The sequence below is a fragment of the Entelurus aequoreus genome, linkage group LG01, assembly GCF_033978785.1.
Source record: "Entelurus aequoreus isolate RoL-2023_Sb linkage group LG01, RoL_Eaeq_v1.1, whole genome shotgun sequence".
In the NCBI taxonomy this organism is placed as follows: domain Eukaryota; kingdom Metazoa; phylum Chordata; class Actinopteri; order Syngnathiformes; family Syngnathidae; genus Entelurus; species Entelurus aequoreus.
In genome coordinates, this window is record NC_084731.1 from 15,315,862 (window position 1) to 15,342,306 (window position 26,445).

Consider the following 26,445-nt stretch of genomic DNA (forward strand, 5'->3'; position numbering starts at 1 on the left):
TATTGTTTCAATTTCGTAGCTTCACCGAAACGTCACCGAGGAGTTATTGAGTCTGTTTAGCTGAATGGAGAGCTAGTTTCCGCAGCTAGTGCGTTCAAAACCGCACTAAAAGAACACCTCCAGGCAACTTCAACCCTAGGCTAACACCCTCCCCCCCACCACATCCCACCTCCCCGGATTGTAAATAATCAAATGTAAATAATCAAATGTATATACTTGTTCTTATGCTTTCTGAGCTCACTATTTTCACTGCTTGCTGTACATATCCTACCAAGTCAGTCCTACACTGTTTCAATGTCCATTTCTCAGATGATGCAATTGTTGATGACTGAAGTGCTGATATCAACCAAACCTAACCCGCCCCCCCTCCACATCCCACACCCTGCATTGTAAATAATGTAAATAATTCAATGTATATACTCTGATGATTAATTTGTGTGATGACTGTATTATGCAGATAGTATATATTTGTACCATGAATTGATTTACGTGGACCCCGACTTAAACAAGTTGAAAAACGTATTCGGGTTTAACCATTTAGTGGTCAATTGTACGGAATGTGTACTTTACTGTGCAATCTACTAATAAAAGTTTCAATCAATCAATCAGTTTCAACCATGACGATGACTTCTGTTTTGTTCAATCAGCTGTTTTACTGCCGTGTGACGAGCACCGTTTGGAAACAAAAAACAAACATTTACAAAATCCTTCGTAGCATATATCTTCCAGTTATAGTCCGGTGAGGTTAATATATGTAAAAATATTAAATTATTCTTAAACTTGCTTAAATACTGGTGCGCTCTATAGCTCGGAAAATACGGTAACTTTGATAACAAAGACATGGTGTGAAGGTGGTTAGCATTTCTGTTGTGTTAAATGCGGTAAAACATTTGGATTTACATGACAAGCCATCTTACTTACTTCCCTTTTAGAGGTACCAGTCTGTCAAGTTTCCCTAGACTATCCCTCTCACTGCAAAAACTGAAATTTAAGTAAGATTAAATATCCCAAATAAGGGTGATATTTGCTTATTTTCTGTCTGATAAGCTAATTCTTCTCACTAAGCAGATTTTATGTTAGTGTTTTACTTGTTTTAAGGCTTTTGGTCCTAAATGATCTCAGTAAGATATTACAGCTTGTTGCTGAGATTTGATGACCTATATTGAGTAAAACATGCTTGAAACTAGAATATCAACTGTTGCAAAGCTGTGTCATCAACACTCACAAGTATAAAACTACTTTTTTAAAGTAATCATTTCTTATTTCAAGCATGAAAAAAAAAAAAAATCATGACTTTGACACAATTGTGTCTCATAATTAAAACAGATGACAGCCAAATGGACTTCGCTGTTTTATTTTCAATGAAACAATAGAAAATACGTACTCATATAGTAATATAGTAATAATTTAAACCTTTAACATGTGACATTTTTAACAATTTTGAACAGAAATAGTTCATGCACATTCAGATGAATTCTTCAAAATTACAATTAAAAAAATTTTGGCCGGGGGCCAAGCTGTACATATGCGCACTAATCGACCGAAAGAGCACGCACTTGGCGCGATGATGTCATGTTATCCATGGAAAAATGCATTTTTAGACAATATGATTTTCCTGAGCGGCTAGGAGACCCCGAGAGTAACAAGATGTTGCCTTGTTGCCTTTCCATTAAGAACAATAAATGAGTTTTTAGTATAAGTTTACTGGTTTCAAGAAATGTAATGCCAAGCGCATATCATTATGTCAAGATACTTAATACAAGTTACTTAATTTAAGAATATTTTTCAACATATTGAGCAAAAAGGTCTCTTTTAATTTTTTTTCTACCAAAAAAAGTGCACTTGTTATTAGTGAGAATATTGTTATTTTAAGGTATTTTTGGGTTCATTGAAGTTAGCTAATTTGACTTGTTTTGGAAAGTCTTGACAAGCCAAATTTTATTGTTCTATTGGCAGATAATTTTGCTTCGTTCAAATAAAATACCCCTAATGTTTGTATTTTTTTTTTTCTTGTTTTTGAACACTGACTTTTTGCAGTGTTCCTCTGTGCTATAGTATACATGCTAACCCCTCACTCCAACCGAGACACGGGTGGCTTACTATCACCGAGTCCTCACAAAGTACACCACGGCCTGATCTGCGCCAGATGAACGCAGCCACACGCTGACCAAAGTCTAGACCGAGCCCAGCAGTTCCAGATGATTACAAGTGGAAAGGAGACTTTTCATCAGAAACATCAAATGACCAGACCACCGCTGTGTCCTTGACCACAGCAGCGTCCAAACGACCGCTGGAATGAGCTCATCACACAGGTGGACACCACCTTCATCGTGTCCATCCCTCATCCTGTTGCTCTTCTCTCTCTAACTAAGCCAAAATAACGGTAAACACGACTGGTAAAATCTTTTTATCAAATGAATATTATACATAACAATGGGTGGATACAATTTTTTGTAAATGTTTGTACCCGCGAAATTGTTTCCTATCGATCTTTCTCTAAAACGGTGAGTGTACAAAGCACGGAGACTATTCACCCATTTGACAGAAATTCTGACACCCCCCTCTCTTGAAGCCCCCAGGCAAAGCTACATGAACATGACTAATGGCCTCCAGGGGACCAGCCTGTGTACTTTGTGCATGGTCTGCATGCACGCCCACCAAACGGTCAGCAGCTGTGCAGAATACACAAAATCATTGGAAGAAACAATAACCAAACAGGACGTCATTAGAATACACAAAATCACTGGAAGAAACACTTTGTAGAGGGAAACAAAAATTGATAATATGAATGATGTAGCGGAGCACTTTAATAACTACTCCGTAAATATCGGACCAAATCTAGAGCAGAGAATACCAGATCAGCAGAGGAATCGAGTGAGACAAGAGACAAAAATCCCCACTCAATGTTTCTCAAAAATGTAACTGAAGAAGAAATAATCAAAATAGTCAAGAACTGCAAATCCAAGAACTCAACAGATTGTCATGGAATAAATATGAGAGCAATAAAAAAAAGTTATCAAAGACATTACAGAACCTTTAATGTATATCAGTAACTATCATTTTTAACGGGCAAATTCCCAGACAAAACGACACCAATTCAGAACTACAGACCGGTTTCTAGGGCTGCGAATCTTTGGGTGTCCCACGATTCGATTCAATGTCGATTCTTGGGGTCACGATTCGATTCAAAATCGATTTTTTTCAATTCAACGCGATTTTCGATTCAAAAACAATATTTTCCCGATTCAAAAGGATACTCTATTCATTCAATACATAGATTTCAGCAGGATCTACCCCAGTCTGCTGACATGCAAGTAGTAGATTTTCGTAAAAAGCTTTTATAATTGTAAAGGACAATGTTTTATCAACTGATTGCAATAATGTAAATTTGTTTTAACTATCAAATGAACCAAAAATATGACTTATTTTACCTTTGTGAAAATATTGGACACAGTGTGTTGTCAAGCTTATGAGATGCGATGCAAGCTTAAGCCACTGTGACACTATTGTTCTTTTTTTATTTTATAAATGTCTAATGATAATGTCAATGAGGGATTTTTAATCACAATGTTGAAATTGTAACTAATATTAATACTTTTGTTGATAATATTAATTTTTGTTTCACAACTTTTGGTTTGTTCTGTGTGGTGTTTGTGTCTCCTCTCAATTGCTCTGTTTATTGCAGTTCTGAGTGTTGCTGGGTCGGGTTTGGTTTTCGAATTGGATTGCATTGTTATGGTATTGCTGTGTATTGTTTTGTTGGATTGATTAATAAAAATTAAAAAAATAATAAAAAAAATAAAATAAATAAACAAATAAATAAATAAAAATTTAAAAATCGATTTTTTCAAAATGAGAATCGATTCTGAATCACACAATGTGAGAATCGCGAGTCGAATTCAAATCGATTTTCTTTACACAATTCATTTTAATTAATAAATTAAAACGGTATGGCATTAGAGACCCTAAACTGGATAAGAAGCTACTTAACAAACAGGAAGTCATATGTGAAGCAAGGTGAATATGCGTTGATGGATCTAAAAATAACGTGTGGAGTACCCAAAGGATCAATACTTGGACCAAAATTGTATAATCTATATATATATAAATAGGGGTGTAACGGTACGTGTATTTGTGTTGAACCGTTTCGGTACGGGGGTTCCGGTTCGGTTCGGAGGTGTACCGAACGAGTTTCCACACGGACATATTAAGTAGCGTAACGCACGTTGTGTAAACAATGCACACCGAGGCACAACATACGGCATGCTAGCAGCTAACGGGCTAGGATAGACTGACCATACGTCCTCTTTTGCGGAGCTGTCAGGGCGGAGTTTCTTAAATGCCTCAAATGTCCGGCATTTTGAGTTAGGGTTGCGTGTATTTTCAATGTACGTTCAGGGTTAAGAAGGGGTTAAAAACAAAACAAATAGTGCGTGCAGCAGCATTGGTGAGGGAGGGGCAGAGACAGAGAGAGAGAGAGAGTTATGATAAACGCGCATGCGTCGCCAGGCTCTGCTTTTTATCCATAGATTTATCACATTTAATTTTTTATTATCTATAGCAGGGGTGTCAAAAGTGTGCCTCAGAGGCCATTTGCGGCCCACAGCTAATGTTTTAAAGGCCCACGGCACATCGTAAAAAACATAACAAAAGTGAAATAAAAAAGCTTAAAGGTTAAATGTAATTTAGAAAAAGTTTCAATGTTGACTAATAAAACAAAGCTGTTTTTTTTTCTTTCAAACTGTCATTGCTTAAAACATAATATTGAATCAAAATCAATTTTATTATGAATTATTGACCTATCCAAGGTTCCCATTACTTCACATCAAATATTCCACTAAGAAAAATATTTTTGGTGGAAGATTTTGCAAATTTGGTAAATAAATAACCCAAAAATGTATATTTTGTTGTTTTCTTACTGTACCAAAAATGAACCGATCCGTGACCTCTAAACCGAGGTACGTACCGAACCGAAATTTTTGTGTACCGTTACACCCTTATATATATACAATATTTGAAAAAGTTACAAAAAACTTAAAGTTAGTATTGATCGCAGGTGACATGATAGCATTTTGTTCAAGAGAGAACACACAGAAGATAATACTAATAATAACAGAAGAAATGCACAAAGTAAAAAGATGGTTTGACATTTCAGTAAAATTACAATAATACTATTTGATAACAGTAGAAGAGAAAATCAAAACAAAAATACAAATAGGAAGAGTAAAGGAAAACAATTTTTGGGGTGTAAAAATAAATGATCAAACAAACTGGAAATCTCTTAAAAGTACATCGATCTATCGATCGATCTTAACACGCCTACTAGTTTTGGTTAATACTTGTTACCTGCAATGTGCCTACTGCCTTTGCATCATGGGGTCAAGACCAACAACACCCGAGCCGGACCGTGACAATAACCAGTTGCTCTTTTCGTCGTTTGGTCAGCTTTTGATTGATTGATTGATTGATTGAAACTTTTATTAGTAGATGGCACAGTACAGTACATATTCTGTACAATTGACCACTAAATGGTAACACCCGAATACGTTTTTCAACTTGTCGAGGGTCCACGTTAATCAATTCATGCTCTGCATGGATGTCCACGCTTGCTGACCAGAGTGAGATCTCGCACACATCCATCAAGCAGGGGACAATGGCAGAGAAGAAAGGCCACAAGAATAGCAAAGTCCAGACGGTGAATGGCTGTCATTTTGACAAATGTGCAAGACTGAACCGGAGTCCAAGCTGCATTGTTTCCCTCCCTCCAACGCCACATGGCCAATATCAACAACACGCATGGTGTGCAGACACAAATGAGCATTAGAAGGTGCTCCAAAGATAATATATGTATGATATTGACAGGTCCAGAGCAGAGGGAGATTCAACATTATCCCCAAGAGTGCGGTCGTTCACAGACCGCCGTAGTTATGTACCAGTCACTTATGTTCATCCTCTTTGCTCATCAAAGAGCTGACGAGCGCAGCAATTGATTGAAAGCGAGCTCTTCAAATTATAGGCCAGCCTGAATGTGGTAACAGAACCTTATACATCTTTCATGGCAATCAATGAGGGCCAAAGCCACAAATGGCTCGTTAAACTCGCCCAGTTAAGGGAAATGAATCTTGGAAGTTGAAGTAAACAAACGTGGCCTACCTTCTTCAGTTTGCCGTTGCGCGTGCCCACAAAAGCCACGGTGTTGCTGCGGTAGTCGTAGGCGGCCACCGAGGTCATGCCGTCTTCCTTGTCGATGAAGAGCGGGATGCCCTCGATGGTGCTGGTCCCGCCCAGAGGCTGGTTGAAGTCCTGGCCACAGAAGTTGTCATCTATCTGCAGAGGCTGCAGAAGCAAGACAGGATGCATCATAATTAGAGATGTGCGATGATATCAGACTGCCGATATTATCGGCCGATAAATGCTTTAAAATGTGATATCGGAGATTATCGGTATCGGTTTCAAAAAGTAAAATGTATGACTTTTTAAAACGCCACTGTATGGAGTGGTACATGGACATAGGGAGATGTACAGAGCGGCAAGAAACCTTAAAGGCACTGCCTTTGCGTGCCGGCCCAGTCACATAATATCTACGGCTTTTCACACACACAGGTGAATGCAAGGCATACTTGGTCAACAGCCATACAGGTCACACTGAGGGTAGCCGTATAAACAACTTTAACACTGTTACAAATATGCGCCACACTGTGAACCCACACCAAACAAGAATGACAAACACATTTCGGGAGAACATCCGCACCGTAACACCACAAAAACACAACAGAACAAATACCCAGATCCCCTTGCAGCACTAAGTCTTCCGGGACACTACAATATACACCCCCTGCTACGGTAACACTCAACAGCTAATCTACACACATAGTCACACACATACGCTCTTGGATTTTGTCACACACCATTCTATAGTTTATTAGTATAGTTTATTAGTATTGTTTATTATTATTATATATATATTTTAACTATATACCGTATTTTTCGCGGTATAAGTCGCTCCGGAGTATAAGTCGCACCGGCTGAAAATGCTTAATAAAGAAGGAAAAAAACATATATAAGTCGCACTGGAGTATAAGTCGCATTTTTGGGGGAAATGTGTTTGATAAAAGCCAACACCAAGAATAGACATTTGAAAGGCAATTTAAAATAAATAAAGAATAGTGAACAACAGGCTGAATAAGTGTACGTTATATGAGGCATAAATAACCAATTGAGAACGTGCCTGGTATGTTAATGTAACATATTATGGTAAGAGTCATTCAAATAACTATAACATATAGAACATGCTATACGTTTACCAAACAATCTGTCACTCCTAATCGCTAAATCCCATGAAATCTTATACGTCTAGTCTCTTACGTGAATGACATAAATAATACTATTTGATATTTTACGCTAATGTGTTAATAATTTCACACATAAGTCGCTCCTGAGTATAAGTCGCACCCCCGGCCAAACTATAAATCATTGAACATTACCACCCCCTGGTGCCTGTTGCCGTCATCTCCCTTAGTCAAACGCAACCCCCCCCCTCCCCCCGCTACTTCTACCTCAACCCTGCCCACCTCAACCTCCTCATGCTCTCTCAGGGAGAGCATGTCCCAAATTCCAAGCTGCTGTTTTGAGGCATGTTAAAGAAAATAATGCACTTTGTGACTTCAATAATAAATATGACAGTGCCATGTTGGCATTTTTTTCCATAACCTGAGTTGATTTATTTTGGGAAAACCTTGTTACATTGTTTAATGCATCCAGCGGGGCATCACAACAAAATTAGGCATAATAATGTGTTAATTCCACCACTGTATACATCGGTATCGGTTGATATCGGAATCGGTAATTAAGAGTTGTACAATATCGGATATCGGCAAAAAAGCCATTATCGGACATCTCTAATCCTAATCTTACACTACTTAATCAAATAAATTGTATAAATATCAGCTTCATAGGGAAACTGAATCAAGTGTTTTCATTCATCCCAATTCTAAGTCTGAAATATTGTGTAAACTCTTTTATAAAATATTCCAGTTGAGTCCTTAGTTACAGAATATTTAGCAGGCTGACGTTTACATTTGATTAATAAATAGAGAAGGCTCCATGCAGAGGTATGAATACTCGTACGACATGTCATGTACAGAATATCAGAAGCATTTATTCAGGTAGAAATATGAAAGATCACATTTCCAAACAACATCATAACAATCCACATTAAAACATGTTGTGTTATTAATGGATGGAGCGGGTATCTAAACATGGGAGTGTAGCTCCTCCTCTGAATGCAAGCGCTCCTACAGCAGGAATACAAAAACTGTGCAGACACACAGTGTTTTAGCAAAATGCTATATCTGGCGAGGCGCCAACACACTAAAGGCAATTGTTGTGTTATTGTCCTCACAAACATAGCTGTTTGAAAAAAGGAATGTTCAAATCACATTTCATTAAATCAAATTAAATGTCCAGTCATGGTATTAAAAACTTGAAAATCATCAGTCATCTACACTTGCGAATGATGACAAATTATATCTATATCTAATCGCGAGTAATTAAATGCATTTTTTCAAATAAGAATCCATTTTTAAAAATATGTTTTAGGCCATCTTCATGCAAGCAGATGGAGCTGCTTTGAAAATGTGTCATTATTATATCATATAATACATTGGGAGAACCGGTTCTAATGACCACCCGAGGAATGGGAATGGGATGGGTAGGTTCACACTACTAGAGTTCACGATAAAAGGTATAGGCAGGATGTTCTGCACCAAAGCCTGCTTTACTATTATACTGTTTTTCTCAAACACCTCAGTCAACTTTGTGCAAGGCACCTCAGAAGAGCAACAAGGTCAAAACAAATGTTATTTCTCACAGAACCTACAGAGCAGAATGGGGCTGATGGTGCATCATTCAACTTCAACTTCTCTTCACGGTAAGTGTCCTGTTCAAATGTGGCCCGTTCACAAACACAACCTTGTTTCCCTTCCACACAGAATGTAGCATAGTGAAGTTCAGCATATTGTGGAGTGTGCTGGTGACCATGTGACTTCATCTGCAGCATTCCAGTGTCATGGACACACCATCACCCGCTCACCCATATCATGCTTTAACCAGTTAGTGTGTGTCTGACCCATTTCATGCTTTAACCAGTTAGTGTGTGTCTGACCCATATCATGCTTTAACCAGTTAGTGTGTGTGTGTGTGTGTATGTGTGTGTGTGTGTGTGTGTGTGTGTGTGTGTGTGTGTGTGTGTGTGTGTGTGTGTGTGTGTGTGTGTGTGTGTGTGTGTGTGTGACCCATATCATGCTTTAACCAGTTAGTGTGTGTGTGTGTGTGTGTGTGTGTGTGTGTGTGTGTGTGTGTGTGTGTGTGTGTGTGTGTGTGTGTGTGTGTGTGTGTGTGTGTGTGTGTGTGTGTGTGTGTGTGTGTGTGTGTGTGTGTGTGACCCATATCATGCTTTAACCAGTTAGTGTGTGTGTGTGTGTGTGTGTGTGTGTGTGTGTGTGTGTGTGTGTGTGTGTGTGTGTGTGTGTGTGTGTGTGTGTGTGTGTGTGTGTGTGACCCATATCATGCTTTAACCAGTTAGTGTGTGTGTGTGTGACCCATATCATGCTTTAACCAGTTAGTGTGTGTGACCCATATCATGCTTTAACCAGTTAGTGTGTGTGACCCATATCATGCTTTAACCCAGGGGTGTCAAACTCAAATACAGAGTGGGCCAAAATTTAAAACTGAACAAAGCCGCGGGCCAAGGTTGAACAAATTAACCTTTTAATAGAGACCCAAACAAGTTTTGCATTGAATATGGAACAAGCAAGGCTTATATAACTTTATAGTGACATGCAAAATCGAGTTTCAAATAATAATAATAATAATTAAAAATTCAAACAAAACAAATACCCAGAATCCCATGCAGCCCTAACTCTTCCGGGCTGCAATATACACCCCCGCTACCACCAAACCCCAGAACCCCCCCCCCCCCCCAACCCCACACCCCCCTCCCTCTGTGCGTCGGTTGAGGAGGGCGGGGTTGGGGGGCGGGGGGTGTATATTGCAGCCCGGAAGAGTTAGGGCTGCATGGGATTCTGGGTATTTGTTTTGTTGTGTTTATGTTTTGTTACTGTGCGGATGTTCTCCCGAAATGTGTTTGTCATTCTTGTTTGGTGTGGATTCACAGTGTGGCGTATATTTCTAACAACGTTAAAGTTTTTTTTATACTGGCACCCTCAGTGTAACCTGTATCGCTGAAGATCAAATATGCTATGCATTCACTTCAGTGTGAGTGCCAAACTCGCACATATTAAGGAACTGGGCCAGCAATCGTTGGACCGGAAGAAAAGAGGATGAGAAATTCTCGGAAGGCGTCAATGAAATTTGGGAGTCTCTTGGGGGGTTTGGCAAATATGAGAATTAGCGGTGTACCGCGTCACCGCCGCTGTATATAATCGGCGGGCCAGCTCTAGTGTTAATTTGATATCACCTCACGGGCCAAGTGAAATTACACGGCGGGCCAAATTTGGCCCGCGGGCCACAGTTTGACACCCATGCTTTAACCAGTTAGTGTGTCTGACCCATATCATGCTTTAACCAGTTAGTGTGTGTGATGCTTGCATAAATAACACACTTGCATGAACAACAGTGTTAAGAACACACACTCGGTCACACACTTGCATGAACAACAGTGTTAAGTACACACACTCGGTCACACACTTGAATGAACAACAGTGTTAAGAACACACACTCGGTCACACACTTGCATGAACAACAGTGGTAAGAACAAACACTCGGTCACACACTTGCATGAACAACAGTGGTGCGAACACACACTCGGTCACACACTTGCATGAACAGCAGTGGTAAGAACAAACACTCGGTCACACACTTGCATGAACAACAGTGGTAAGAACACACACTCGGTCACACACTTGCATGAACAACAGTGGTAAGAACACACACTCGGTCACACACTTGCATGAACAACAATGGTAAGAACACACACTGGGTCACACACTTGCATGAACAACAGTGGTAAGAACACACACTCGGTCACACACTTGCATGAACAACAGTGGTAAGAACACACACTCGGTCACACACTTGCATGAACAACAGTGTTAAGAACACACACTCGGTCACACACTTGCATGAACAACAGTGGTAAGAACACACACTCGGTCACACACTTGCATGAACAGCAGTGGTAAGAACACACACTCGGTCACACACTTGCATGAACAACAGTGTTAAGAACACACACTCGGTCACACACTTGCATGAACAACAGTGGTAAGAACACACACTCGGTCACACACTTGCATGAACAGCAGTGGTAAGAACACACACTGGGTCACACACTTGCATGAACAACAGTGGTGCGAACACACACTCGTTCACACACTTGCATGAACAACAGTGTTAAGAACACACACTCGGTCACACACTTGCATGAACAACAGTGGTGCGAACACACACTCGGTCACACACTTGCATGAACAACAGTGGTAAGAACACACACTCGGTCACACACTTGCATGAACAGCAGTGGTAAGAACACACACTGGGTCACACACTTGCATGAACAACAGTGGTAAGAACACACACTCGGTCACACACTTGCATGAACAACAGTGGTAAGAACACACACTCGGTCACACACTTGCATGAACAACAGTGGTGCGAACACACACTCGGTCACACACTTGCATGAACAGCAGTGGTAAGAACACACACTGGGTCACACACTTGCATGAACAACAGTGTTAAGAACACACACTCGGTCACACACTTGCATGAACAACAGTGGTAAGAACACACACTCGGTCACACACTTGCATGAACAACAGTGGTAAGAACACACACTCGGTCACACACTTGCATGAACAACAGTGGTAAGAACACACACTCGGTCACACACTTGCATGAACAACAGTGGTAAGAACACACACTCGGTCACACACTTGCATGAACAGCAGTGGTAAGAACACACACTCGGTCACACACTTGCATGAACAACAGTGTTAAGAACACACACTCGGTCACACACTTGCATGAACAGCAGTGGTAAGAACACACACTCGGTCACACACTTGCATGAACAACAGTGGTAAGAACACACACTCGGTCACACACTTGCATGAACAACAGTGGTAAGAACACACACTCGGTCACACACTTGCATGAACAGCAGTGGTAAGAACACACACTCGGTCACACACTTGCATGAACAACAGTGTTAAGAACACACACTCGGTCACACACTTGCATGAACAGCAGTGGTAAGAACACACACTCGGTCACACACTTGCATGAACAACAGTGGTAAGAACAAACACTCGGTCACACACTTGCATGAACAACAGTGGTAAGAACACACACTGGGTCACACACTTGCATGAACAGCAGTGGTAAGAACACACACTGGGTCACACACTTGCATGAACAACAGTGGTGCGAACACACACTCGTTCACACACTTGCATGAACAACAGTGTTAAGAACACACACTCGGTCACACAGTAGCATGAACAACAGTGGTAAGAACACACACTCGGTCACACACTTGCATGAACAACAGTGGTAAGAACACACACTCGGTCACACACTTGCATGAACAACAGTGGTAAGAACACACACTCGGTCACACACTTGCATGAACAACAGTGGTAAGAACACACACTCGGTCACACACTTGCATGAACAACAGTGGTAAGAACACACACTCGGTCACACACTTGCATGAACAACAGTGGTAAGAACACACACTGGGTCACACACTTGCATGAACAACAGTGGTGCGAACACACACTCGGTCACACACTTGCATGAACAACAGTGTTAAGAACACACACTCGGTCACACACTTGCATGAACAACAGTGGTAAGAACACACACTCGGTCACACACTTGCATGAACAGCAGTGGTAAGAACACACACTCGGTCACACACTCGCATGAACAGCAGTGGTAAGAACATACACTCGGTCACACACTTGCATGAACAACAGTGGTAAGAAGACACACTCATCATGTGATGGATCCATAGAGGACAAAGATCTGGCCCCACATGGACCCTCACCCTAAACAGCAAGCAACACAATGATCAATAAGTCGTTATTCCGCTTTTCTTTATCTTTTTGGGTGGCGTTCAAGTTCCTAAAAGTAAGCGAGTGAGCATCAATACCTCAACTCTTTCAACCCCGTCCATCACTCTCTTTTCATCCGGACTTTCTTGGCAAATTGGCATGAACTCGCTCATCCGCACTGGTGCCAAAATGTCCGAATGTGTGTGTCGGAAAGTCAATTATCTTGAACAAAAGGCTACAAATACCTCAGTTTCACTTTCTGTGTCCTGTGTGACGGAGCAAGGGGATACAAGACATTTAATGGCTGTGTGCTAGTGAAGACCCTACCTCAAACAACCTTCTATTGTGGCCACTAATGGCCACAATAGGGAAAGTCTTTCTAGCAAACACACACACACACTTTTGTATTTGTTACCTTCTTGAGACCACCCTTTCTATATATGTAAAGATGTGTATTTACAACATTATTAATATATACAAAGCTTGTTGTGAAAAATGAGTTGGAATTTCACAAGAAAAACTTTTAATTTTGGCAGTATTATACAAACCCTGATGTACAGCTTAAGTTGTTCAACAGTCCGGGGGTCTCCCTTGTGCTATTTTAGGCTTCATAATGTGCCACACATTTTCAATGGGAGACAGGTCTGGACTACAGGCAGGCCAGTCTAGTACCCGCACTCTTTTACTAAGAAGCCACGCTGTTGTAACACGTGGCTTGGCATTGTCTTGCTGAAATAAGCAGGGGCGTCCATGGTAACGTTGCTTGGATGGCAACATATGTTGCTCCAAAAGCTATATGTACCTTTCAGCATTAATGGCGCCTTCACAGATGTGTAAGTTACCCATGTCTTTGGCACTAATACACCCCCATACCATCACACATGCTGGCTTTTACACTTTGCGCCTACAACAATCCGGATGGTTCTTTTCCTCTTTAGTCCGGAGGACACGACGTCCACAGTTTCCAAAAACAATTTGAAATGTGGACTCGTCAGACCACAGAACACTTTTCCACTTTGTATCAGTCCATCTTAGATGAGCTCAGGCCCAGCGAAGCCGACGGCGTTTCTGGGTGTTGTTGATAAACGGTTTTCGCCTTGCATAGGAGAGTTTTAACTTGCACTTACAGATGTAGCGACCAACTGTAGTTACTGACAGTGGGTTTCTGAAGTGTTCCTGAGCCCATGTGGTGATATCCTTTACACACTGATGTCGCTTGTTGATGCAGTACAGCCTGAGGGATGGAAGGTCACGAGCTTAGCTGCTTACGTGCAGTGATTTCTCCAGATTCTCTGAACCCTTTGATGATATTACGGAGCGTAGATGGTGAAATCCCTAAATTCCTTGCAATAGCTGCTTGAGAAAGGTTTTTCTTAAACTGTTCAACAATTTGCTCACGCATTTGTTGACAAAGTGGTGACCCTCGCCCCATCCTTGTTTGTGAATGACTGAGCATTTCATGGAATCTACTTTTATACCCAATCATGGCACCCACCTGTTCCCAATTTGCCTGTTCACCTGTGGGATGTTCCAAATAAGTGTTTGATGAGCATTCCTCAACTTTATCAGTATTTATTGCCACCTTTCCCAACTTCTTTGTCACGTGTTGCTGGCTTCAAATTCTAAAGTTAATGATTATTTGCAAAAAAAATAATGTTTATCAGTTTAATCATCAAATATGTTGTCTTTGTAGCATATTCAACCGAATATGGGTTGAAAATGATTTGCAAATCATTGTATTCCATTTATATTTACATCTAACACAATTTCCCAACTCATATGGAAACGGGGTTTGTAATAAAAGTTGTCATTTTACTCAACGCAAGTCAAAATTTTACAAGAAAAACTGAACATGTGTGCAATATTATGATAAAAGTTGGAAGTTTACTCGGTAACAGTCGCAATGTTACAAGAAAAGCTTACAATTTTGGCAATTTTATAAAAAGTTGTCATTTCACTCGACAAAAGAAAACTTTAAAATGTTGGCAATATTATAATAGTCGGAATTTTGCCCGGCAAAATTATGACGAAAGTCATGATCTCGGTATTTTACAAGTAAAACAAAAAAACTGGCAATATTGCAGTGTTTCCCACACATTCATTTATTTGTGGCGGCCTGCCACGAAATAATTAAGGCCGCCACAAATAGATTTATTTTTTTATTTTTTTTGTCCTGTCCAGCTTCTCAGGCAAATCACATAGTTGATGTAGATGCCCATATCAGCTGTTCAGATTTACTTTACAAAAGAGAAGTGTAGGATCAAGATTTTTGGAGCTCTTTGTTCAGTGGATCAGATGTTTGATGAAGCTCTGTGTCTATCTACCACCACTACTGTTTTCTGTTTATTTGTTACTGACTGTGGCAGGACACCTCTGCCTCTGTTTCACTTTATGTTGCTGGTAAATAATATGGTTGTAGTAGTAGGCTAAAGTTAAATTATTTAAAGGGGCAGAGCTTTAAGAGACATTTTAGCTTTTATATTTTTATAAGATATATTTTTTGTAAGAACCACAATTAATAAATATATTTCAGTGAATAACTTATTGTTCAAATCTGTATATAAATATGTACATAAAGTGTTGTAATTATATTGTAAAATGGATGGATGGATGGATGGACGTTTAAAACAAAACTGTTACTATTAATTAGTAAGTATATATTTTTTGAGCCTTTTTAGAGAAAATCATATCCTTGTGGTCAATTATGCAAATTACTCGATGATGTCATGGTGACCACGCCCATAGCCACGCCCCCACCGCCACAGGTATCTTGGCAGTTTATGGGAAACACTGTATTGTGATAAAAGTCAGAATTTTATATGACAAATGTCACCATTTTGCATTAAAACGTAATAATTTGTAATAATATGTTGTAATCATGTTTATTACTACAAACATGTCAAACATCTACTGTTACGAGCAAAGATTGAACAAAAACCTTACAGTTGAGTGTCTCTCAAGTCTATAATGTAACGTAGAGGACTTCATCTTCTTCTTCAACATTTGATTTCAAAAAGGAACATTAGCATAATTTCTAGCGTCGCTAATACGGTCGGGTGCACCTTGATCAGCTGGGCTGGCAACACTTGAGAGAATCTCCATAAATCCTCTGCATGAAATCTGCATACTTGCCAAACTTTAGACCTCCAATATCGGGAGTATAACTCGAGTATTTCATATATATTTCATATATATATATATATATATATGTATGTGTGGGAAAAAAAAAAAAAAATCACAAGACTATTTCATCTCTACAGGCCTGTTTCATGAGGGGTTTCCTCAATCCTCAGGAGATTTTAAAATCTCCTGAGGATTGAGGAAACCCTCATGAAACAGGCCTGTAGAGATGAAATAGTCTTGTGATTTTTTCCCACACATACATATTACGCTCTACCACGGTATCGAGCACTATTTTTTGGATAATCTAATTAAGACATATATATATATATATATATATATATATATATATATATATATATATATATATATGTATGAAATACTTGACTTTCAGTGAATATATATATATATATATATATATATATATATATATATATATATATATATATATATATATATATATATATATATATATAGCTAGAATTCACTATATATATATATATATAGTTCACTATGTATATATATATATATATGTATATATATATATATATATATATATATATATATATATATATATATATATATATATATATATATATATATATATTTATTTTATTTACATAGAAAAAAAAAAAATACTTGAATTTCAGTGTTCCGGTGGCTATCCATTAGATGGCAGTATTGTCCTGTTTAACTTCTCCGTTCATGATGAGTCTCCTTGTTGTGTGCGCAGTTGTGCACTCTACTCTCTAAAAGCCCTAGATGTTATGACGTCATTGGGCAGGCAAGCTGTTTATATTGTGGGAAAGCGGACGTGAGAACAGGCTGTCCCCACTCAGTCTCAGGTCCACGCCCCCTCCAGCTCCGGCTGAATACCGGGAGTTTGTCGGGAGAAAATCTCTGCCGGGAGGTTGTCGGGAGAGGCGCTGAATACCGGGATTCTCCCGCTAAAAACGGGAGGGTTGGCAAGTATGAATCTGCTTTATTTTCTGACCAGCCAACACAAAAAGCGCCAGAAAAAAACTACTCTCTCCAAGTTGTTGTTTTGACACCGTCACACGTCACGGAATTATTGTGAATATTTTGAAACTCCATCCCCAGTATTACCCTCGGTGGTCTTTTATTGGCGGTATTTAGGTTCCTGTTGTGTTCTCAGGCACGCTGTTAGGTCAACAGAGGTCTGACACATGCAGGAAAGGAGTGTGTTGTAAAAGTGAAAAGAAACGTCCATGGGCCTCATCTAAAAAGCTTGTGTACACTCCAAACAGGGCTGAAAAGGCTTTTCCACACAAAGAATGTGATCTTCAAAACAAGGGCTGCCAAGTTAGCGCCTTCTCTTTTTGTAATTAATCACAAAAAAAAATTATCTTATCAATTATGTATAAACGCAGATTGATTTATTTTGACCGCACATGCCTTAACCAAGTGTTTTTCAACCTTTTTCCAGCCAAGGCACATTTTTTTCATTGGAAAAATCCCGAGGCACACCACTAGCGGAAAACATAAAAAAATGACACTCAGCAGCCAGTAAAAAGTAGTTCTCGCAATTGTCGGGTATGACTTTAAACCATAACCAAGCATGCATCATAATAGCTCTTGTCTCAAAGTAGGTGTACTGTCACCACCTGTCACATCACCCCATGACTTATTTGGAGTGTTTTGCTGTTTTCCTGTGTGTAGTGTTTCCTCTTTTGTCGTTGATTGTCATGTCATGTACGGATGTACTTTGTGGACGCCGTCTGCTGCTCCACACGCTGTAAGTCTTTGCGGTCGTCCAGCATTCCGTTTTTGTTTACTTTGCAGCCAGTTCAGTTTTAGTTTCGTTCTGCATAGACATCCCTAAGCTTCAATGCCTTTTCTTAGCGGCACTCCCCTTTTGTTTTTTTTTTAGGTTTAAGCTTTAGATGCCTTTTTACCTGCACGCTGCCTCCCGCTGTCGTCTGCATATTGTGATCACGACAAACCATGTTCCCGACATCCACAAAGCAATTAGCTACACCTCCGCTCCGGACAGGCTAACCTCCTCCAACCTCAGAGGACAAAGCTACGAACAATGGGAGACCGGGCTTTCTGCTCCGCCGCTCCCAGTCTGTGGAACGCTCTCCCTGACCACCTGAGGGCACCACAGACTGTGGATGCTTTTAAAAAATGCTTAAAAACCATTCTTTTAAAAAAAAAAAAGCTTTTTTTTTTTATATATATATATATATATGCATACTAGTTTTAGCTATTTGGCTGTTCTAGTTTTTATTTTTTATTTATTTACTTGTTTTATTTTTTTTATTTTATTTTATTTTTTTATTATTTTTTTCAACATGCCTCAAAACAGCAGCTTGGAATTTGGGACATGCTCTCCCTGAGAGAGCATGAGGAGGTTGAGGTGGGCGGGGTTGAGGTGGGGGGGGGGGGTGTAGGGGGTACCGGGGGGTGTATATTGTAGCGTCCCGGAAGAGTTAGTGCTGCAAGGGGTTCTGGGTATTTGTTCTGTTGTGTTTATGTTGTGTTACGGTGCGGATGTTCTCCTGAAATGTGTTTGTCATTCTTGTTTGGTGTGGGTTCACAGTGTGGCGCATATTTGTAACAGTGTTAAAGTTGTTTATACGGCTACCCTCAGTGTGACCTGTATGGCTGTTGACCAAGTATGCCTTGCATTCACTTGTGTGTGTGAAAAGCCGTAGATATTATGTGACTGGGCCGGCACGCAAAGGCAGTGCCTTTAAGGTTTATTGACGCTCTGTACTTCTCCCTATGTCCGTGTACACAGCGGCGTTTTAAAAAGTCATAAATTTTACTTTTTCAAACCAATACCGATAATTTCCGATATTACATTTTAAAGCATTTATCGGCCGATAATATTGGCAGTCCGATATTATCGGACATCTCTAATGTTCAGTCATATTTTACACAAAGATTTGGATCCTACATGTAATGGAAGCAAATACATGTATTTCTTCAACCTATAAAAACAATTATCTTATTTGCTTATTCTTTGTTTTGTTTTCAAATGCTAAATCGATCACTGCATTAATAGTCTCGTCATTGACATGAAAACATTTGTGGGAAGCGTTGATATTTTACGTTTTCTTCACTTCTCCATCAAATCTATTAGCATGTATTGAATGTGCTTGTTTAACACCTGACTGTGTAAATAGACAGATCGCCATGGTAGCAGGAAGTAGCAATTACACACGTGTATTTGCGAGATGATACATTTAAAAGGGCGTGGTGCTTGGAGATTAGATTTGTATTTAATTATCATGAGAATATGTTGATGTATAAATCATAATAAACATCAAAAAATGAAATATGTATAAGTTGACGAGGTATAACTCACACCCAATATGCATGTTCTTAGAGATGATTTCTTCCACTTTTTCTTCCAAAAATAATAAAATATGTCAAGTATGTCATTGATGTTATGAAAAATATTTGTCTGACCATATCCTCTATTCATGTGTAAAGTCAGGATCATGTGAGTAAAGTATATTAGTAGTTTGGTTGTAATTTACTAACTTGCACACAAAATGAGATGATGATTCAAATATTCCTAATATTGCCATTGTGTTGATACCAGCTCGCTGTTAAATGTGTAATAATAAAGCAATAAAAAGCAATTACTCAGTGGTGTAACTTCATAAATGTGTTGACTTCCAGCTGCGTCTTAGTGCACCTTTAAACTGAACAGGTTTTACAACGTGTTTTTATCTAAAATGTTGCAGCAATTACATATAAATTGACCTTTTATTTTTTACTTTGATTAAATTCCTAAGATCCCCTTCATCTGAGGTGAAGTGAAGGCATGACGAGGGCGTAACGTGAGGGGGTTACGTACGCACAATGACACTCAAAATTGCGTGACGGAGTGCGTGCGACTGTGTTTATAAGTCCAAACATTTGTGACCCGTGCTGGCAAAATGAGTCGGAATACGCACAGGCTAATTTTGACCTACAGGCAAATAAGTGAAAAAAAATGTATCTTGGTTGAAATTGAGATTTTCACAAAAATGAGTCCATAAAGCCACAATCTAGCGATCCCAATCATCGAAATAGCAAGAAAACATCTTAAATCACCTTTATTTGAAGGTTTTGTACGAGGTATGTCTTCAGAAATTAGTCCTTTGTGTTAAAATTCCTTGAGAAAATCAAGTGTTTTCAACGCTCACTCGCGGCAATAAGGGGGAATCCCCCTAGCCATATTTGGTATCATTGTGACGCCAAGTTTACCTACTTTCTAAAAATGAGCATGGAATTCCCGATGACGCCATTCTGAACCAATAGAATTCGAGTTTTTAAACCTGTCCCGACGTAAACAAATCCGGCTTGTTGCTAAGCGGTCGCTGTGAGGCGTACCCTCATTGGTTGAATCACCCCGCGCGGTGCATTGTGGTATCATGGCAGTGCCCTGATGAAAAACAACACACAGTAATTCGAGCGGAATATTTGGTCAAAAAAGGTGATTTTCGAACATTTAATTATTATTTTTGTGGATAAGTTAGACTGTTTTACATTCCGTAATGGATTTAGAAGGTGGAGAGGGTACACAGGCGGTTGCAAGTGCGCTAAATTCACTGCAGTCGGCGAATCTTCTTAGTGCTGCTGGTCAGGAATATTACGGACAGCTGACCAGCTGACAAACTGACCAGTGAACAAAAAAACTGTAACATAACTTTGTTGAAATTGTTGTACATAACCGTTTTCAATAGAGTGGAATATATATTTTTCCTTTAGACATGGGATTTGACTGTAATTGTACCAATTTTGGTGTTGCTACAAGGACTTTTAAGGTATGGTTGCTATGGAGTTTTGTTTTGGAACATTCTGTTCTGGAACAGTAAACTTTAAGCTGGTTTTTCTCAAAACGGACCCTCAAACTTGGTCGACTTCAATCGGATGTAACTCGGTCATTTTCTGTCCGATTCCAACAAACCATATATCATTTTGAAGGTCTTTAGATGGAGAATGTGTAAATAACAATAACTCCGTTTTTAAAATTTCCTCATTGTGACTCATTTTGCCAGCACAGGTCACATTTTTATACATTAGGCATATCTGAGGTTTCTGAGTTTTAGTTGGAACTCCAGTAATTGTATTTTTTCGGTGGATTTCGCTGTTGTGATTGTGATCTACTGTACTACCTTAAATGGGAACTACACTTTTTAGGGAATTGTGCCTATCGTTCACAATCATTATTATTTATTAGGGGTGTAACGGTACGTGTTTTGTATTGAACCGTTTTGGTACGGGGGTTTCGGTTCGGTACGGGGGTGTACCGAACGAGTTTCTAAGCTAAAGTCTTAACAAGCTGCTTTGGTTCTTCTGCCTCTGTCTCAGCACCCACCATTGTCCCACCCACACAACCATCTGATTGGTTACACACAAAGCGGTAACAGCCAATCATCAGTGCATATTCAGAGCACATGTCGTCAGTGCTCCAGCGTTGTGATGAGCAGATAGGTGTTTAGCAGGTAAGCATCAGGCAGCGGACTCTCCCCAAATGATAATAAACACCTCCCAGTCAACTACTAGTAACATCACTATGAGCCCGTTGACCTTCTAGAAACTTAAACTGCAGCTCAGCTCGCTCGCAGTCCTGGCTTGAGGTGAAGGCTAATTCGCTTTTAGCGTAACGTTAGCTCATTTTGCGGTGTGTGTGTGTGTATGTGTGTGTGTGTGAGGGACAGCAAAGCCCTATCTATCTGTTATTTCACATGAACTCCATGGTGTTCAGGGATGAATAGTCTCTCCTATTGCTATTGTACTATTTTTTCAGCTATAGTTACATTAATCATTAGTAATGTGGCCTGTAGTAATCAACTACAGGCTTCCCAAATGCTGTAATAAATTAAGCATGATGAGTTGACTTGAAACTGTTTAATGTTGCACTTTTTATATGTAGAAAAAAAGTTTTGTCATTTTATTTCATCTGAGCAACAACTTGAGGCACTTTAATGTTGATTAACGTGGGCAGAATTATTATAGTGTTCCCAATGTTAAAAGGATAAAGCCATTGTTTACAAATTTGGTAAATAAATAACCAAAAAATATATATTTTGTTGTTTTCTTACTGTACCGAAAATCAATCAATCAATGTTTATTTATATAGCCCTAAATCACAAGTGTCTCAAAGGGCTGTACAAGCCACAACGACATCCTCGGTACAGAGCCCACATAAGGGCAAGGAAAAACTCACAACCCAGTGGGACGTCAATGTGAATGACTATGAGAAACCTTGGAGAGGACCGCATATGTGGGTAACCCCCCCGAACCGTGACCTCTAAACCGAGGTACGTACCGAACCGAAGTTTTTGTGTACCGTTACACCCCTAGTATTTATATATTGTTATTTGCAGATAAACACTGACATTTATTATTGATATATTGTTATTTACAGATAAACACTGACATTTATTATTGATATATTGTTATTTACAGTTAAATACTGACATTTATTATTTATATATTGTTATTTACAGATAGCAATGTATAGTGTATTTCTTTAAAGTTAAGACTAGTTTAAAGTTATCTTCATTGAAAAGTACAGTGCTTTTCCTTAAAAAATAAGGACATTTCAATGTGACCCCAAACTTTTGAACGGTAGTGTATATTGTTTTTTACAGATAAATACTGACATTTATTTTGTATATTGTTATTTAAATATAAACACTTACATTTATTATTGATATATTGTTATTTACAGATAAATACTGACATTTATTATTGATGTATTGTTATTTACAGATAAACACTGATATGTATTATTTATATATTGTTATTTACAGCTGAAATGGACCAAAAGGAATCACCTGACCCTCATGAATTCATCATTTATGAGAGTACGACTTTCTGACTGTTGAACATTGCGGAAAAAAGCCTGACTTTTTATGAACAATTTCGTACACTTTATTTGTATCAAATATATTGCTTGTATTTCATTTACTTACTTTTTAGTAACAGAACTGTGAACCAATGTGTGTTTATTTACATGGTATCAGTGTCTCCATACGTCATCAGTCTGATTTGTATAAACTACCTTAACTGTGAAATGTGGTGGACACACAAACCACACAACTCTACAGGAACCTCTAGTTCTAAGAACTAGAGGTTCCGAGAACCAAAAGAAGGGCCTATTGAGGACACGTTGTGTATATACCCGATTTATTTCTACATACAAAAAACGAGACCTGGGTTACATATGAAAAATTCAGAATTGCACTGTTCACACGGACATGAAAAAGTCCGATACAGGTGGCATATGGGCAATGAATCCAAATTGACCTGCGGTGTGAACAAGACCTGAAGGCTGCATCTGTATTGTGGTCATTATATCCACCGCAAATTGGAGTACCAGTCATTAGAAGATAAATTAGAGTCACCTATTGATACCACTTTCCTGGTTTCAGCTGAGGGTAAGAAGGCACGTCTGTTCGAGATCTGGCTTTTATTTATTCAAGAGAACAGCTCACACTGCAATTACAGATCTGTGTGGTGCCCAAAAACCGCTTGAGGTACTAGGTGAAGGTGAGCGAGGGTGGAAGTACTTGGTCAAAGGTCACTATTGTGGTTTCTTTATTAGGGAGCCGTTTCTACTCAGACGTCCAATTCATCAATAGAATGTAGTATTCAACATGCATGTACGTCGGAGTAAACACGCAATAACCCCGACTGATTACGGACGTACGCAACACGCCCCGTGCTGAAAGACAAACAGCTGTTTCTTTCACTTTTCACGGCAGGAAAATATGTGTGGGCAAACATTACTCCGGTGGATTTCATCAATAGTCAGCTCCTTTTGGAGAAACAGCAGTGGACTTGTGTACAGCCAAATATGATGACTGCTGTGAATTACTGCCATTACACTTCAAGAAAAACATGTTGCCAATAAAAATGTCTGTTGGGCAGTGGGGTGATGGACACCTAGGAAAAACACATTATTCTGGAGAAATTACACAAAATATTTGTAGAAAGGACGATAGTAGTGGCCAGTGTCTGTAAGAAAACTACTTTATTTAGTCACACCCATCAAGATCTTGTCACCACCTGGGCCATATGACAACTTCATCATATTACGCCTATACTGTATATACCTTTATATACATATATACCTACATATATATATATATATATATATATATATATATATATATATATATATATATATATATATATATATATATATATATATATATATATATATATATATATATATATATATATATATACACACACACATACTGGCTCACCTGCACTGGCTTCCTGTGCACTTAAGATGTGCTTTGAGGTTTCACTACTTACGTATAAAATACTACATGGTCTAGCTCCATCCTATCTTACTGATTGTATTGTACCATATGTGCCGGCAAGAAATCTGCGTTCAAAGAACTCCGGTTTATTGACCACAGATGAGGGGCTAGCTGTCCAAAGTCGGGACCCAGGGTGGACCACTCATCTGTGCATCAGTTGGGGACGTCTCTGCAGTGCTGACCTGTCTCCGCTCAAGATGATCTCCTGCTGGCCCCACTATGGACTGGACTCTCACTATTATGTTAGATCCACAATGGACTGGATTCTCACTATTATGTTAGATGCACTATGGACTGGATTCTCACTATTATGTTAGATCCACTATGGACTGGACTCCCACTATTATGTTAGATCCACTATGGACTGGACTCTCACAATATTATGCTAGATCCACTACGGACTGGACTCTCACACTATTATCTTAGATCCACTATGGACAGGACTCTCTCACTATTATGTTAGATCCACTATGGACTGGACTCTCACAATATTATGCTGGATCCACTATGGACTGGACTCTCACACTATTATGTTAGATCCACTATGGACTGGACTCTCTCAATATTATGCTAGATCCACTACGGACTGGACTCTCACACTATTATGTTAGATCCACTATGGACAGGACTCTCTCACTATTATGTTAGATCCACTATGGACTGGACTCTCACAATATTATGCTGGATCCACTATGGACTGGACTCTCACACTATTATGTTAGATCCACTATGGACTGGACTCTCACACTATTATCTTAGATCCACTATGGACTGAACTCTTACACTATTATGTTAGATCCACTATGGACTGGACTCTCACACTATTATCTTAGATCCACTATGGACTGAACTCTTACACTATTATGCTAGATCCACTACGGACTGGACTCTCACACTATTATGTTAGATCCACTATGGACAGGACTCTCTCACTATTATGTTAGATCCACTATGGACTGGACTCTCACAATATTATGCTGGATCCACTATGGACTGGACTCTCACACTATTATGTTAGATCCACTATGGACTGGACTCTCACACTATTATCTTAGATCCACTATGGACTGAACTCTTACACTATTATGTTAGATCCACTATGGACTGGACTCTCACTATTATGTTAGATCCACTATGGACTGGACTCTCACACTATTATGTTAGATCCACTATGGACTGGACTCTCACAATATTATGCTAGATCCACTATGGACTGGACTCTCACGATATTATGTTAGATCCACTATGGACTGGACTCTCACACTATTATGCTAGATCCACTATGGACTGGACTCTCACACTATTATGTTAGATCCACTATGGACTGGACTCTCACAATATTATGCTAGATCCACTATGGACTGGACTCTCACACTATTATGTTAGATCCACTATGGACTGTTAGATCTACTATGGACTGGACTCTCACACTATTTAGGGCTATATAAGTAAACATGCATTGATTGATTGATTGACAACTGTAGATAAGGACACTATGCACGTAAAATAATCTTCAGTGATGGTCAAAGGGTGAGTGTGTTTGAAATATAAAGTCTTGGCCAGCGACAAAAAACCGGGGCAGTTCCTCTGCAGCCTCCAACATTGTTTTCCTATCATGGATAAAAGTTTTCACAACACACACTCGCTGGGTACACACCTGTGTGTGTGTGTGTGTGTGTGTGTGTGTGTGTGTGTGTGTGTGTGTGTGTGTGTGTGTGTGTGTGTGTGTGTGTGTGTGTGTGTGTGTGTGTGTGTGTGTGTGTGTGTGTGTGTGTGTGTGTGTGTGTGTGTGGCAGAGTGAGGGATTGTGGGAGAGACCACCTCATAAATTACACAGAACTCTTAGTGGGGGGGACGCTCAACTTGCAGAGAAATTGCTGGTGTTTTCTTTTTTTGAGGCGCTGCATTGTTGGTTTGCAGCAGGAGTTCTCAGTGATTTATTGTGC

The 26,445-nt window shown here is 39.3% G+C and overlaps 1 protein-coding gene across 1 annotated transcript in view; it reads right to left on the reverse strand.

Annotated features, from left to right (window-relative positions):
- LOC133661045 (plexin-A1-like) overlaps positions 1-26,445 on the reverse strand; it is a 112,858-nt gene that overhangs the window by 3,007 nt on the left and 83,406 nt on the right. Inside the window, exon 3 of the mRNA XM_062064397.1 lies at positions 6,154-6,336. Coding sequence (XP_061920381.1) covers positions 6,154-6,336 — 183 coding nt within the window. The remainder of the gene's footprint in view (positions 1-6,153; positions 6,337-26,445) is intronic.